Source organism: Gopherus flavomarginatus, chromosome 6 (genome assembly GCF_025201925.1).
Source record: "Gopherus flavomarginatus isolate rGopFla2 chromosome 6, rGopFla2.mat.asm, whole genome shotgun sequence".
Taxonomy (NCBI): Eukaryota; Metazoa; Chordata; order Testudines; family Testudinidae; genus Gopherus; species Gopherus flavomarginatus.
The window spans coordinates 18,313,430-18,330,762 of record NC_066622.1 but is presented as its reverse complement, the minus strand read 5'-3'; the positions used below and the strand labels follow the sequence as shown (position 1 = coordinate 18,330,762).

The following is a 17,333-nucleotide window of genomic DNA, read 5'->3' as shown; positions in this document are numbered from 1 at the left end:
CGCCTTTTGGGGGATTATATACAGACCTAATAGATCTTTCCCTTTTTAATCCATTAATTTCAATTGAGTTATGCTGATTTATGCTAACTGACCATCTAACTCACTGAATTCTGCAGTGCATTCGCAACTGACAAGACGAATCCTCTTGTTATTTTATTTTAAGGCGAGGGAAACTGCCTAAAACGAAATGCCTCAAAGCCTTTATCCACACTGTAGCTACAAAAGTATTTGGCATTTTGTCAAGATCAGTTCTGCAGTGCTAGGCAAAGTCATAGTTGACAGTCATTCTTGAAATTTTTTCTTCTAAGTGATCATGGTTTACATCTCCTGTATTTGCAGGACACTTGTTATTGCAAATTACCATAGTAGGGACTAATGCTTAGTAGGTTTTGAGTATTGTTTCTAAGCATGGTTTTAATATGGGCATAACTACGTTGGAAAATGAGTGTAGAAAAGGTATAAAAACAATTTAGTTTCTTTATAATATTTTCTAGGGAATAATGGATATCTCTGTCCCTCTGGAATGGCAAAGGGAATCACTTGGGGGTAACTACTGATAAAAATATTTGTCAAATATAAAATAATAGAATGGGTTTAGAATAGTATTTCCTAGACATGCTTCCTTAACTTAAAAAAAACCAAAAAAGTCAGTATGTTGACTTTTCTGTCTTTCCAGGGGCATTGGCAAATCATTAGCTTAGTTTTATTTACAGCCACCTTATTACCTTGAGCTGTCAAACTTCTAAGTTATAAAACTGTGGCCTGTAATGATATAAAGTGAATTTATACTGGACACCAGAAAACAAAGCTGCCACATTTTGAGTATTTGCTAATTTTTAAAATATAGTGTCAGTTCCTGTGATTGGAGACAACTGCACATACACAGCCCTGGCAATTTCTCTTACCCTCGCTTAAAATAGATATTGGACAAATGTTGCTGTTATCTCTGGTTCATGGTGGGTGTTTACTATGGTGAGGAAGAATTATGCAGTTTATTGAAACAGTGATAGAAGTCTGGCATAGGTAGTCAAAGGAGGGGAGGAAATACGTTTGAAATATGATTTAAATTTTTTTGGAGTTTTTCCAAGCTAGAGAATAACAAACAGAAAAAGACATAAAAAGGAAACTAAACACTCTACCAGGTATTAATCTCTGTCTTGTATTATTTCTGCTAGGAGAACAGAATATTAAAAAATATTGCACTGACCAGACCTTTGTAACAGATCAGTTACCTAAAGCCGAAATACCTGATTCTGACACAAGCAAATCCTATAATTTGGCTGAGGGCTCAGAATCTCTTTCTCCTCCATTCTCAGAGTCATCAGGATCAGCAAGGAGGTTAGTGGCATACCGATTTATATTGATCTTTTCTTCCTTATGTATCTCATGATAGCCCTGACAACAAAGATGGGAAGACTTGTGATAGCAGCAAAATGCTGCCTTTCTCTGTGTTTTTATTTCAGCTTCTTGGCAATGAGTCCCTTTTTGTATCTTTAAATTGGGGGATCAATTAATTACAAGTAATGTAACAAACTTGTGCATTTTCAAATAGTTATATATTTCTGAGAAGACTCATTTTTTTTTATTGACAATGAATTACTTTGCTAACGTGAAACCAGATTTTCTGACAAGTCCTTTCCATTATTTGATGTTGAGTGCCTGTTTAGGATGTTTTCTGTCTAAGAATTAATATGCCATCCATTCCTATGTCAGAGTTGTGTGTCTTTCTAGTTTAGTTTGTGTGTCTTTCTAGTTTAGTTTTTGATGTCTCTATGATCTTATAGAACTATCTGGGGGTGTCTGTTAAGTAATCATTTATAAAGTTCAATATACTGTCTGGCCAGGTTGCTTTTGTAAGTGAAGACATGCTTTCAAAGGAAATAGTTATACTGGCAATTTAATTTTAATGTATAGCAGACATTTTAAATGCTCCTTTTTATCTCACCTTTTATCTGAGGTTTCTCAAAGTACCATGCAAACAATTTTCCCTCCATGTTAAGTAGGGAAATATATCTGTTTTACAGATAAACTCTGAGCCTTATTGTTCCTTTAAGTGGCTTGCCCATGGTTGCTCAAGAAGTAGTCTGTGGAAACATTGGTAAAAAATTCAGTTGGCATGGCTTTCAAAGGTGCTGTGCATTCTCAAGTTCTCTTGAAGTCAATCGAAGCTGAGAATTAGGCCACACAGCTCCTAACCCTCACAAGACCATGCTGCTTTCCCATATTACTGCCATCTAGAAGTAACACAACTGTGTATGGACAATAGAGGTTTTTAAAAAACTAATTCAGTGATATAAAATATCTGGTACAATGGAGAATTAGCAAATTTACAGAATGACATGAATTGTGACTAAAAACAGAAACCCTCAACACAAACATGGAGAATAAAAGTAAGATTGTTTGTCTTACCCTTTTAGGCAATGAGACATTCGCTCACTTAAGGAACAATGTAGTGAGGGATATGGACACAGTAGGTTTTCCAAGGGATGACAAGCAATTTAATGATGGAAAAGAAAATTGAAGTCAAACATTTTAATTCATGCAAGGGGAATTAAATTCTTTGCCTTACTGTGTAAAAAGAAGAATATGGGATAGATGCTAGCAACAGAACATGTTTCCCAGAAGAGGAGGAAGAAATATTGGGGGAAATAGAGTTCCTTCCATAAAAAGTGATTTAAAAAAAAATTGTGGTATTTGTTAAATGACTAGTCAGATGGGATCCATATGAAAAGGCTCCAGGGCAGTGATATTCAGACCTCAGTGATTCAGGAGACAAATCAGTGATCAGCATTACCCTAAAGAGCCACAGTAGTGTGAATTCATTGTTTCATTTACTATTTTTATAGTAAGCTTAAGCTTGTTTCTCTCACTAACAGAAGTTGGTCCAATAAAATATATTATCTCAGTCTCCTTGTGTCTCTCTAACGTCCTGGGACCAACACACCTGATAGACAGATATGTTCTAGAACAATAAGAATGAATTGTAAATCACTGAGCAGAGCGTCTGAATTGTGGGTTTCCCTTGTGAATGAAAGTAATTTAAAAAAATGGCTCATTACCTCTGTGTGGCTCTCAGTACATCTTTATATGAAAAAATTGCAATTAAAACAATTATATAAAGTGGCCTTCTCTGAAGCTCCCCCCAGATAGTTATGAAGTTCTGATGTTATAAGGAACATTCCTATAAACCTGTAGCTTAATATGGTCTAGGAGCATCTTGAAGCTGTTGCTTTAAACTTATTTTTCTTGATTACTTTATTGAAAGAAACCCATTAAGCATTTTCAGAGCTTTGTTAAAATGAATCATGAATGCTGGAGACTTGTATTCACAATTTGTTTATCTGGAGATGCTAGTGAGAGTAAAAGGGTCATTTTCATATCTTGCTAAGTATGCTGTTACATGTTGCTTTAATTTTTTATCAGCGATACGTATGAGACAATGACTAATTATATCTTTTGACTTTCTATGAGCTAAACAATTTGTACAATAGTTTAGCTGGATCTGACATTATGCAAACTCACTGAAGAGAATACTTTCTTTCCCTCACCACTTGCTGACTAAAGACAACTGAGATGAATTGAAAGGATTCATTTTTGCCTTCGGATAAGCTGTTGCACATTGCCACGTAGCTTTTAAATTAGCTTTTGTACTTGCATGCACAGGATCAGTAGCCTATTTTGTAAGTTATACAGTGATGCATACCTAAGGGAGGATCAAGCTTTGACCTTTCTTTTACATTTTTTACATTCTCAGCAAAAGCCTTGCTTTGGGTAAATAATGAGCATGACTTTTAATTGTACCATTTGTCTTCTGTTTCTTCTCCTAGTCATCAGAGGTTTTGTTGCCACTGGCCCTGGCTGAGGGGTAGTCCCTCCCCTTCCATCTGCTAGTGGGAACCTCTTACTTCTATGACCTACAAATGATCCAGCTCCACTGTTTTTCCTCTTACCAGCTTTTTCTCTCGCCTTTGCTGCTGGAGTCAGCCCTGCTTTACTGGCATTTTTGTGTGTTATTTGTTTTGGCTTCATCTGTCTCCTTCTTTCCTGAAGCCTTGTGTTTCAAACCTGAAGCCCTGGGGGACATCACTGAGCTGTAGTTGACAAAGGGTTTTGGGTAAATGTGTTGCAGCATGAACCCCATAGGTTCAGTTTCTGTACAGTTTACAAATTGGAAGTCTGTTCACAAGGGTTGGTGATGGTTCGGTTCTAAGAAGTTCATGTTGAGGGTCAGGTTTTACAAGCACACATCTCAAAGGGGGATCCCTTTCCCTTAACGTTACTGCTACTATAACTGCCCCAGGACTTATTGTTTTAATTCTACAAAGTAGATAGGAGGGAAATCAGACTAATGAATGGAAAAAATAGTGCCTAATTCTCATCTGTTTTACTCATTTTATTTTCTTGATTTCAGGCTAACTGTTTGGCATTAACAGCCCCAGCAAATCTGGAATTTTAATCTTTTTAGAATGAAAAGGCTTTTCTTGAGAGGCAGGAATAGCATGTAATGGCTCATTAATTTTCTTTACCATACATTTCTGTTTTATTGCAAGTTTGATGTTAAGATATGCCTTAGACCTTAGGGCCCTCTACTGCAGCCTTTTATGTCAGTGTGGACTTTACTTCATGTAGGAATTTTAGGATCTTGCCTTCAGTGAAGTTACTCTCCTGTTTACGTTTTACGTGTGCTTTCACACCTTAACTGGAAACACGCTGCGTTGTTCTTGTTCATTGCTTAAAAGTACTGAAAATTCAGCAGCAAACAATAATCAAAAATTAAATTTCAGTTCTTCTTTATTTAATTAAAGAAAATATTGAAAATAAGGAATTGTAGAATGTGTAGTAGCAAAAACTGTAGGGTTGGACAACAGTTTGTTGTGTTTGTCTTTTGTTCATGTGTAGTGGGCTGTTACAGCGGGTCCTTGGTATACGTCAGGGTTGTGTTCCTGAAAAGGGCGATGGATACTGAAATGGTGGATACCGGGGAATTTTTCCGCATCAGAAATAATGGCCCATCCTGCATCTTCCTGCCCCCCCGCCTCTTTCCACCCAGTTCTGCCCACTCCTCTGAGTGCGCCCCATCTCCACTCCTCCACCTCTGTCCTAGAGTTTCCTAGCCGTCGAAGGAAGCACCCAAAGAAAAGCCACACAAAAGGTGAAGTGATGGATTTGTGGATTGGGACCGACGGGAAACGGGACACGTTCCCCTATTGATGATCGACGGACATACGAAATGACAGATAAGGGGGAGACGTATATCGGAGACTCCCTATATGCAGTATGCTTTTTGGGTGAATTCTGACCATGATACGGTCTAGCTATATCAGGTAGCTAAACCTTTAAGAACAAGGATGGGCAAACTTTTTGGCCCGAGGGCCACATTGGGGGGGAAATTACATGCAGAGTTGGGGCAGGGGGTTGGGGTGCGGGGTGTGGGAGAGGGTGCGTTGTGCAGGAAGGGACTCAGGGTAAGGGGTTGGGGCAGAGGAGGGGTACGAGGTGTGGCAAGGAGCTCAGGGCAGGGGGTTGCGGTGCAGGGTGTGGCAGGGGGCTCAGGGCAGGGGGTTGGGGTGTGGGATGCAGGAAGGGTTTGGGTTTCGGCCTGGCACCGCTGACCTGAAGTGGCTCTGAGGTGGCAGTGTCACGCGCTGGGGCAAGGGCAGGCTGCCCTGGCCCTGTGCTGCGCCACTCCCACACCATGTCCCTGCAGTTTCTGGGGGAGGAGGAGCAGAGGGCTGTGCACGCTGCCCTTGCCTGTGAGTGCCTCCCCTGAAGCTCCCATTAGCCGCAATTCCCTGTTCCCGGCCAATGGGAGCTTCGAGGGAGGTACCCACAGGCAAGGGCAGAGCATGGAGCCCTCTGCCCACCCCCTTCCACCAGGAGCCGCAGAGATGTGGTGCTGGCTGCTTCTGGGAGTGGTGCATGGTCTAGAGGGCCACAGGCTGTAGTTTGCCCACCCCTGTTTTAGAAAGTGTTGGCCCACCTGCCAAGCTGAAGTAGTGATTATTATAAGTTCAATTTATAAGTCTGTTCTGCTATCTCCTCTAATTGCATAGGTTCCCGTTTGTCACCCTTACTCATGCTGAGTAATACCTTACTCCACAAGTAGTCCCTCTCTAGTCATTGAGGCTACCCACAAATGAAGCACTATTAAAAGTAGCTCATGTTGATAGGCTGGCATGTAGGTAACCATGCATTGTCGAATAGCCAGTAAAATTGCCATCTGTACTTGAAATGTGAATGGAGTAGCTGATCTGACCGTGCGTGCATGCACAAAAATCTGAGCTGGCGAAGTATTGCACGATTTGCTGGAAGAGGCCTTTACAATTTTATTTGCATATTGGGCAGTATGCCCACTCTGCACCCCCTTGTGTCCCCTGTGGCAGTGGCTCTGTCTCTGTTTCCCACTTTAGTCCCAACAATAATTCTGCAACAGACCTGAGTCCTCTCAGGGAGGACCTGTCAGGTAGCAGTGTCTAGTGAAGTCCAAAAAGCATGAAACAAAAAGGTCTTCTGCCCATCCTGGTCTGCCCTGCTGTCTCAGAGTGCTGACCCTGCAGGGCTTCTTCTCTGAAGTCCTTTCCCCTCAGTCTGGTCATCTCCAGGCTGTCTTCCTGGGGTTTAGTCTTTTCCAGGGCTTGGCACAAGAGCCCCCTTCTGGGTCAATCACAGAGTTAAGCTCTCTGCTGCAGATACCCTCCTAAACTGAGCTATCCCAGCCCTTTCATGGAACTCACTCTGCTCTTCCCCAGATGAATGTAATGGTTGCATTGATCAGCTTGTAGGGAAGTGAGGTGGTAGCTGAGCTATCACAGGCTGAGCTAAGACCAACCACTCTTAAAGGGCCAGCCCAGCTATGACAGCATATCTTTCATATTTTTAATTAGTTTAGCATAAACTATATGCAGATGATCTTAGTCCATAGCTTTTATCCTCACATACATATATGTAGTCAGCACTTTCATTCAAGCTTTGTTTGTGACCTTCACTTCTTTTGCTGGTTTGATTTTTGGAGAGACACAGTAAAAATCACTATAAATAAAAACACATGAGACTGTGAAATATGTAGAAGATTTGGAGGGGGTTGGGGGAGGAATTTGGTATTCTTGAAAACTTTTTTCAATGTAAATTTGCGGAATAGTTGAGGAACAGATGTTTCGTTCACTGTCTTTAGAAGATTGTTAATCCCTAGGAATGATGCTTATGTAAAACTGTTTTTGTCAATAATTTATGCAGGTGTGATTTGTATTGCTGATTAGTAAGATCACTGTAGCTCAGAGTAAAGTATGAAGCCTTCTCTGGAGAACTGTAAGATAATTCTTTATGCCTACACTTAAAAACCAAGCAAGTTTTCTGTAAACAAATGGCTGGGAATGAATAGATTGCAATCATTCTTGCCTCTCAAATGAGATGTGCTGCCTTCTGTTCACTCTTAGAATTTCTGTTAACCTATGTTTAGGGAAATAATTTAGTCAACTGACCTGCCTTTGTTTGGATAACTGAACCTACATATATTCAAATGTTCTTGTCAAGAAAAGTACATTTTATTTTACTTTTTTACTTTTAAAAATCCAAACTGGAATTATACTTTAGCTTATGTAGCTTGACAGGTTAATGGAAAAATGAAGCTATGTTTCTTAATCCAAGAAATTTTAATATTTGCAGATTAATAGAGGAGATATTAACAACATAGACCTATTAAAAATCAGAATAATGTTGATTACTGTCATTTTTAATCTCATTTAGTTTATCAGTTCTTCTTATTTCCTATTGTCCATTCTGATGATTATCCTTGTTGGATCTTTTCATGCCTTCTAAGATCATAGAGATGATTTGCAGATAAGTAGCTAGTTCAAAACCAAAACCTCTTTGGAGTATATAACATTCCACATATAGTAACAATGGTTGAAGATAATCAAAATAGTGAAAACACCAGTTTAAATGGCTGCCATGAAAGTTTGTTTAATCCCACTTTCTATGTATATTAATGTTGAAAATAGTTTAATGTAAACTGGGCATGTGTTTAATTGCTTTACTGTACTTGCACGCTCAACAGTATTTAATAATGAGACTGCCGAATTACAGACAACTTTTTTTAAAAAATGCACTAGTTACTGTATGTAAATCCATTTACAGACAGATTTATTAAAATGGTCTGTTTTATAGAGTAGTACCTTCTGTTAAAGTCACTGTGTAGCGAAGACAAATTTAATCTACTTTTATTGTGCTATTTTTTATAATAGACAAACTGTATTCAAAAATAAAATATACTGTACAAGCATTTCAGCGTAAGTATTTAAGCTGGAATATTGTCTACGTTGTTTTGACTTTTCACACTTTTCAGAAAGTGCTTTGCAAAATTGCTTTGTCCTTCTGTTTGTTTATTTGTTCCTCAAACATTGAGCATTTCCCAAATTTACAGGGTTGATAGGAAAAGTGTATTAAATTTAAATTGGCACAGAATGGTTGAGTGCCTGATGTCAAGTATCAGAGGGTAGCTGTGTTAGTAGGATCCACAAAAACAACAAAGAGTATCTGACGAAGTGGAGCAGAGAGTCCTGTGGCATCTTATAGACTAACAGATGTATTGGAGCATGAGCTTTTGTGGATAAACACCCGCTTCATCGGATGCATGGAGGTGGGTTTTTTACCCACAAAAGCTTATGCCCAAATAAATCTGTTAGTCTTTAAGGTGTCACCGGACTCCTCGTTGTTTTTGTGAGTACCTGATATTTCAACGCCTCCTTTGTTTTCTCTCCTGCCAAGCCATTTTCTGTATTCCTCTTTCTGCATTAAGTTTTAAATAGAGAGGCAGGGTGAGTGAGGTAATATCTTTTATTGGACCAACTTCTTCAGCTCTGGGAAATGTATTCTAAGCATTACACTAAAGATGGAACAAATTGTTTAGCATAAGTAGTCAACATATTCTAAGGTTAAGTTGCATATTAACACCCCTGCAATCACAGGACAAAAAAGGGGACATTAGCAGGTTACAGATTGTTGTAATAAACCATAAATAGTGTCTTTATTAAGACCTTGATTTTTAGTGTCTTATAAAGTTATGAATTTGCAGCTTCCAGGCTCATCCTTTGCGGTGTTGTGCAGATTTCCTTTGAGAACGAGGACTGAGAGGTCAGATATGGAGTGATCGTTTTGTGAAAAGTGTTTTCCCACAGGTGGTATGGTGTGTTTGTACTTTTTTTCTGTGTGAGGTCATTCAAAAGTATAATGATGGCCTAGTACAGGGGTAGGCAACCTATGGCACGCGTGCCGAAGGTGGCACGCAAGCTGATTTTCAGCAACACTCACACTGCATGGGTCATGGCCACCAGTTGAGGCGGCTCTGCATTTTAATTTAATTTTAAATGAAGCTTCTTAAACATTTAAAAAAACTTATTTAATTTATATACAACAATAGAGTTATATATTATAGACTTATAGAAAGAGACCTTCTAAAAATGTTAAATGTATTACTGGCACCTGAAACCTTAAATTAGAGTGAATAAATGAAGATTCGGCACACTACTTCTGAAAGGTTGCCGACCCCTGGTCTAGTATCATGCAGATTGTTGTTGAGGCATTTAGTGTGCTGGATGAGGTGCACCACATGTTGTGATAGGCATGTATAGGACCCTGTATCTTGAAAGTTGTGTTGTGGGGAGTATTTGTCATTGTAACAGTGGACATATGTTAGCAGGTTTTGCATTTGTTTTTCTGACAGGGTCTGGTGCTGCTTTGAGTTGTTGGGCCCTGGTGTGTGGGGAGTTTGCTTCTGATGATGAGCGTGATGAGGCTGAGGTGTGTTGTTTGAATGCCAGAAGAGGAGGTTCTGAAAATATTTCTTTTGCGGTGTGGTCCCTGTTGAGTATGAGTTGTAGTTGTTTAATGATGCCCCGAATGGGTTCTAGCATGGGGCTGTAGGTAACAACTAGGGTAGTGTAGTCAGAAGGCTTTTTTCTGTATTGAAGCAGGTTTCCTTGGGGTATTTGGGTAGCCCGTTCCATGATGCGATCTACTTCACTGGTGGAATGTCCTTGTTTGTTTGGTAAAAGCAGTTTCCTGTGGGTGGGAGTATGTGATGATTTTTTGTTTCAGATGGTCCCTTCTGGAATATGTGAGGTGTAAGAGATGATTCCTCCAGTTTTTCTGAAGTTCTTCTGCAGAGCTGCTCAGCACATTTGAAGTTGTATATTTGAAGTTTTAAATGTATAAACTTCAGTACTTGCTGTAAGAAAGTCTTGTAAATGATATTAGTGTTGCTGTTACTAATAATCTAAATGTACTTTACAGTCCCAATCTGGAGGAGTATATGGATGCATTATGCCTAGCCAAAGAGAGTGGTTTTTGTCCCTCCCTTTTATGGGAACTAAATTTACTCTCAAGTGCAAAAACACAATAAAAAATACCCGTAAATTCTTGAACTGTACCCATAATCTCACAGATGTGAACAGCAGGAGGTATCCATTGTAATTATCTGGACCTTCTTTATAAAAATAAATATTTAGTAGTTGCCAGTGATTTACTCTTTGATCCAGCTCCATGTTGAATTGTCTCAGAGTAACTAGAGTTTCCAAAGAACTGTATTTTTCAGAAATATTTTCTGCTTTTCCTCATCTTTCCTGCTTTGGGGATATTTCTTGTTTGTTTTTTAATGCAGGTTATTGTGCTATTTAAGATCATGAACCTGAACAATCGGGTATTGCAGTGGTTCAAAACGATCTTAAAAAATTTGGCCAAGTTGTATGTTAAAGCAATATACACACATTCAGGCAACTAGACAGTGTCTGGAGTACCCTTGAGTACCACACATTGTAATTTCTTTGTCTTTTCAGCAGACCTGGAGCAAGACTGATACTAACAAAAAAAGGTTTAAATGAAGTGCATAAATGGCTGCAGATACGTGCAAGACAACTGCCATTGCCAGCAGTACATTCCTGTCTCCAAACTGCACTTTAAATAGCTACCAAATATGTTTTTCTGAGAAAGCCACAAAGATTGTACAGACCACCACTTTCCCTTGCAAGAAAACACACATCATAAATTTTGGTTATTTTAAAACAACTCCCTCCCTCCCATCTCCCCTGACTTAGCAAGTGGAGACTGTTAGGAAAATATCGCAGCCAAAGATGCAAAAAGCTGCTATCTCACTTGGGCTCCCTTCGCCCTTGCTCTTCCTCTCAGTCACTCTGAGAGATAATCTAAAACAGAAATGCTAGTACTAAATCCAAGCCTGTCTGTTCTTTTTGCCCCTTGAGGAGTCTAATGCTGCAACTGTGTTTTCAGCCTACCCTTGGTTTTAGGCCTGAACCTACAGAGTTCTTGCACCTCAGAAGACTGCTTTTTGTGCCAATCTTTCTTAGGTCAGTGTCTGGAGCAGTTTCTCAATTTGCTTTGCTGCCTTTTGCTTGCTCCTTACAGTGGTGGACCTTAAGTAAATGGGGGCTAATTTGAAATTTAGACTCAAGCCTGATTATGAGTTAGCACCTAGCAGTATCACCCCAGGAGGAGCATCAATAAGGAATTGTCACTGTTCCTCTCTTGCTTCCTTTTTGGGGTGAGGCATGCTGCCCACACTTGTGGTTTGCCCTGACTACCTGCTAGCAATGAGGAACTTTGGATTACTCTCTTCCCTACATCCAGAACAGCAATACATTCAGCTCTCATCCAGCTGTGCGGGGGAAGAGTATGGACACTCCTCCTGCTCAGTTGCGTCCAGGCTAAGGATGGTCTAGCCCAGGGGTGGGCAAACATTTTGGCCCAAGGGCCACATCTGGGTATGGTAATTGTATGGCAGGCCACCAATGCTTGCAAAATTGGGGGTTGGGGTGCGGGAGGGGGTGAGGGCTCTGTCTGGGGTGCAGGCTCTGGGGTGGGGCCAGAAATGAGGATTTAAAGGTGTGGGAGGGGCTCTTTGCTGGGGCAGGGTGTTGGGGGTGGTGAGGGCCCCAGCTGTGAGTGCGGGCTCTGGGGTGGGGCTGGGGATGAGGAGTTTGGGGTGCAGGAAGGTGCTCTGGGCTGGGACCAAGGGGTTCAGAGGGCGGGAGGGGGATCAGGGCTGGGGCAGGGAGTTGGGCACAGGAGGGGGGCTGGGGTGCAGGCTCTGGGTGGTGCTTACCTTAAGCAGTTCCCAGAAGCAGTGGCATGTCCCCCCCCCTCTGGCTCCTGCATGGCACTGGCCAGGCGGCTCTGGGCCTGGCCAATGGAAGTTGTAAGGGCAGCGCTTGGGGATGGAGGCAGTGTGCGGAGCCCTCTGGCTGCCCCTACATGTAGGAGCCGGGGGGGTGGAAGGGGAAGGGACATGCCACTGCTTCCGGGAGCCATACGGAGCCACAACATGCATGGAACAGGCAAGCCCCTGACCCTGCTCCACAACTGGAGCTTGAGGGCCGAATTAAAACATCTGATGGGCCAGACACAGCCTGTGAGCCGTAGTTTGCCCATCCCTGATCTAGCCCTAAATAAATATTTACATTTGGGCAGCTTCAGTGTTGTAGTACTCAAGGTATTTCCTATAGTAAATATTGGGAAGGAGCACCTGGATTCATTTTAAGGAAAACAGGCTTTTTTTTGAATAGTCACCTCTGTATTTACTGTATATTCTGTCAGCTTAACTGGCTGCCCCAAAGGTATATTTTTAAAGTCAAAAAGGCTATTGACATTCAAAGTCTTATTTACCAGAATACGTGCATTGCATTAAATTCAACATGGTGTAGCATTTTCTGTTTGATACCCAGGGTTTAGGGAGGTACAGTGTTAGGAAAACTGTGCTAGACCATGATTTATACCTCTTGCTACTGTTTATTCATGCTTCATATGAATTAAAACACAACTCTTAATCACATTTGAAGGAAGATGCAAGGCAAGATTCTTTATACCCCCATGTCCTTCGGTGTAAGGTGGTGGTAATGTATGGTGGAATGTAATAGTATGGTAATGTAGTTAGCATAAAATTAAAGTATCCCATCTCATTCTTGAAACTATAGGGTTAATATACACCTCCTACCTCGATATAACACGGTAAAGCAGCGCTCCAGGAGGGGCAGGGCTACGCACTCTGGTGGATCAAATCAAGTTTGATATAACGCAGTTTCACCTATAAAGCGGTAAGATTTTTTGACTCCTGAGGACAGTGTTATATCGAGGTAGAGGTGTATAATCAGATAAGAATAAATGGAGTAGGTCTTTAAGAAAAAAGAATAATTTAGCTCTTTGATTTAAATATCATTGCATATTTTGTGCAAGACCATGATTTTTGTGAGTATTGCATTTTTTTTTTATATCAGGATATCATCTAGCGATAGTCAATGGAGTACATTTCAAAGTCCAAACCTGCATGTTAAACATTTATAGGAGAGTAATAGAGAGAGAAGGATTTTTGAGCAAAAGACCCTTAAAGTTTAAAAGAATGTATGGTTTCTATCTTTTTTTTGTAATGAAGCACTGTACTCCAGGTAATTTAATTACCCCTATATTGTTAGTTCATAAAAATGTATTTTTAACTAAATGTTTAATACTAGTCCTTGAATTTTTTTCTTTTAATACTACCATGGTGTATCAGTGATAGAAATTGGTACATTATTAGTTTAACTAGAACTGATCTGCTGATATACTAGATATATATACTCATGTTTTTAACTGAGGAAATGAGAGTAAAGGGCACTTGATATATGTCCAAAGATTTTTAATAAAATATGTAACTATGGAGTATGACAGAAATCCAAACATGTTCAGTCTCTTTTCATCAATTACTAAAATGCCAAAAGAACAAAACTACAAAAATGCATGAGTTTTAAAGGATAATTTTTCCAACAGCATTAAATGAAGTCATGTATATAGCTTTCATGAACTGCTGTGTTCTGTATAAGTAGGTATGGTACAGTAATTCCTCGCTTAGTGTTGTATTTACGTTCCTGAAAAATGCTACTTGAAGCGAAACAATGTTAAGCGAATCCAATTTCCCCATAAGAATTAATGTAAATGAGGGGGTTAGGTTCCAGGGAAATTTTTTTCGCCTGATAAGACTATATTTTTTGAGGTGATGGAGTCAGAGGGTGGAAGAGAATGGGATATTTTCCAGAGAATGCCTTACTGCTAAATGATGAACTAGCACTTGGCTGAGCCCTCAAGGGTTAACACGTTAATGTAGCCTCACACTCGCACAAGAGAGCAGGAATGGAGGGAGGGGAGACAGGATGGCTGAGAGACACTGTGTGTGTGTGTGTGTGTGTGTGTGTGAGAGAGAGAGAGATGCACCTGTGTGAGAGGGAGAGAGAGAGACAGATGCATTTTGCCCCTTTACGCTGACCCCACTCTAAATACAAGTTGAACGAGCTGAGACAACAGCTTCTGCCAGGAGGCTCCTTCTGTCCTGAGCCCTGTTCTGTGTCCGCTTTGCTCTGTGGAGATGGGTTTCAGGAACGGGGAGCAGGAGTGGGGGGAGGTGGATACCCTGACATTAGCACCACTCTTCCCCCTCCCCCCCTTGCACAGTGAGCAGGAGGCTCCCGGGAGCAGCTCCAAGGCAGAAAGCAGGAGCTTACAAACAAAAAGCTACTCTATAAAATCTCTCCATGTGAGGGAGGCACCCATTAATGGTGACAGCAGTTGCACTTGTGTGTTAATGGAATATCAGGTACTTCTGTATCTAATGTTTTCTGGAGTGGCTAACCAATAGGCTAAGCTATTAAGGTGTGTAATGAAATATGACAACTTAATTTGAAATTCTCACTGAAGAGAGTGAATAGACTTTTAGACAGATCTTCAGTTCATATAAATCAGTGGTTTTCAACCTCTGGTCCGCAAACCCCTGGTGTCCACAGACTATAGCTAAAATTTAAAAAAAGGGGTCCGCACCTCCATTTGAAATTTTTTAGGGGTCCACAAATGGAAAAAAAGTTGAAAACCAATGTATAAATCAATGCAGCTTCATTGGAGTCAGTGTAGCTGGACCAATTTAAAGTTCTGAGCTTCTGATCCCTGGTATTAAGGCCTCATTCAAATCCTATTAAAGTCAGCTGGAGTCTTGGCATTAACTTTTTGTGCTTTAGATGAGCCTCCAATGTACAGATTTAGCAAAGCACTTAAGCATGTGCTGAAGTACTTTGCTGAACTGGGGCTTTTGTCTGCCAACTTAAGAAGCGGATATAGGGAGTGTAGGAGGCCCCTTTTCATTTAGAAAACATGATGTTTACCAGATACCAACAGTTCTGCTAACGTCTAAACAAAATGTCTGGTCAAAGGGACACTCGGTTTAAAAAAAAAAAAAAAAGATACGATCGAGTCTCTTGCTGAATTGCACAGATGAGCTACAGTCACTTATTGTAGATCCTGTGATGAGATCAAGGACCAATTTTGGACCTGCAACCCTGTCCACAAGTGCCACAGGTGTAAAGAATTGTAGATGAATGTACATTGCTTTTATCTTTTATGCCTTGCACATCTCTCCTTGATTGCAGCAGTCTATGCACTCTCGAAGTCTTCCAGTCCAAAATACAGAGGCCTTGTTATGAACTGGGAGCTCCCAGGTGTTGAGGTCAACATTGGAAGATTAAAGGTTTACCTTCAGAAAAATGTCTTTGTATTGATTTCTTGGCCTGCTCCTAAAATAAGTTCCAGTGTGCAATTCTCCATAGAAGGCAACCTTTGGTATTTTATTGTTGGACATGCAGACCGCATCAGCGCACCATCTCAGCTGTGCTCTCACTGTAAAAGTGTCACCGCTTATGATGTTTTGGCACTCAAGAACCTCAGTGTTTGGAATCAAATCTTGCTATTTAATACCCATTAACTACCGTAGATATTGTACGTTCAATTAGTCCAAGTATTTTATGTGACATTGATAAATAGTCCATGTATCTCGGCCATAGAGGAGTGTGGTATGACGACAACATGGTAACATCAATTTTTGTTTGCAGTTCTACACCGTGTTTGTTTCAAAACACAATGCTGAAGTTTTCTGAAGGCACCTCTGGCTGTCCCAGTGCATTTCATAATGTTGTCATCAGTCATTGCATTATGTGAAACAAAACTGTGTAGGTAACAAAATTTGCCAGTGAGCTTGAATGGTACATCATCGATGGATGCACCTGGAGTAGTTGCAGTACTTCTCAGTTGAATCTGGACCATGACTTTTGTCATCTTTGAGTTGATAGTTAATCAGTAGGAAAGATAATCAGACAGATTTAACAGCTTTTATCTCTTTTGCTGTAAACCCTTGACAGATTTTTATGTTCCTCTTCCACATACTGTTCTGTGTTGAAACGTCATTGGGAGAGTGGATCGCAGTGAGATGATGACAGTACAGCTATGTGAAACCAATTGTGTATCTGCTCTATAAATCAAGTTTATATCTTTCCTCAGAGGTCAATCATGTTTCATTTGTAGAATAATTAACTTTTAACTGACCTGAGGCATAAACCACTGAGTTCTGTATCTGCTCCCAAATGTATTCTAGAAGTTCTCAGTCTTCCAGCTGTCAAAAATATTTTACTATCCTTGTGTTATAATGACAGTGCACTAGGTTTGTCATTTTTAAAAACAGGCATGATAAAAGAAGGCATTTAGTTGGCAAAATGTGTGCCGTGTGAGTATTTAATATTGGTGCAAAGCTTGTGCCTAATTAATAATAAATACTTAGCACTTATGTAGCTGTTAATTAGTGGGCAATTTACTTTGCCAATTAAAGAAGGAAAAACATAGGGATAATCCCTACTCCATATTTTGGACTCTATTTACCATTTAAAAATTGCTCTTATTAATCATGTTCATTATGGCAGTGCCAATGGGCCAGCCAGGTGCAGGATCCTTTTGTGCTATATACTAGAATTAGAGAGTATCGGGAGTAGCCTTGTTAGTCTGTATCCACAAAACCAACAAGGAATCTGGTGTCACCTTAAAGACTAACAGATTTATTTGGGCATAAGCTTTTGTGAGTAAAAAATGTCACTTCTTCAGATGAGAAAAAAGATGCATCTGAAGAAAGTGAGATTTTTTACCCATGAAAGCTTATGCCCAAATAAATCTATTAGTCTTTAAGGTGCCACCGGACTCCTTGATGGTTTTGTAGAATTAGAGACACTCAGATCTTACCATCTAAATAGACAAGACAGACTAAAGATAGGGGCATGAACAATGTGTTGGTAGCCAATATTTGTTCCACAACCTTATTTCCATTTTCTTTTGTTGAAATCATAGTGGGGTTATGTTCAGAAGTGATCAGCTAGATGGTAATGTAGTGGTAATGTGATTAGAAGGCAACATGATAGAGATTTGAAGAGTATGTTGGAAGTAAAGAATTTTTAGCCTTCAGTCTCAACATGTGAAATACACAACAGTCC

The 17,333-nt window shown here is 40.2% G+C and overlaps 1 protein-coding gene across 15 annotated transcripts in view; it reads left to right on the top strand.

Moving 5' to 3' along the window:
• The window catches only part of RAD18 (RAD18 E3 ubiquitin protein ligase), a 159,082-nt gene that overhangs the window by 84,171 nt on the left and 57,578 nt on the right, over positions 1-17,333 (top strand). For 14 of the 15 annotated variants that reach the window (XR_007774961.1, XR_007774959.1, XR_007774960.1 and 11 more), the window contains exon 11: positions 1,176-1,338. Coding sequence is in view for 12 of the 15 variants with exons in the window: in XM_050957459.1 (XP_050813416.1) it covers positions 1,176-1,338 (163 nt within the window). In the remaining 3 variants the exon portion in view is untranslated. Of the gene's footprint in view, positions 1-1,175; positions 1,339-9,070; positions 9,130-17,333 lie in introns of all 15 variants that reach the window. The other variant, XM_050957468.1, reaches the window with a different exon arrangement.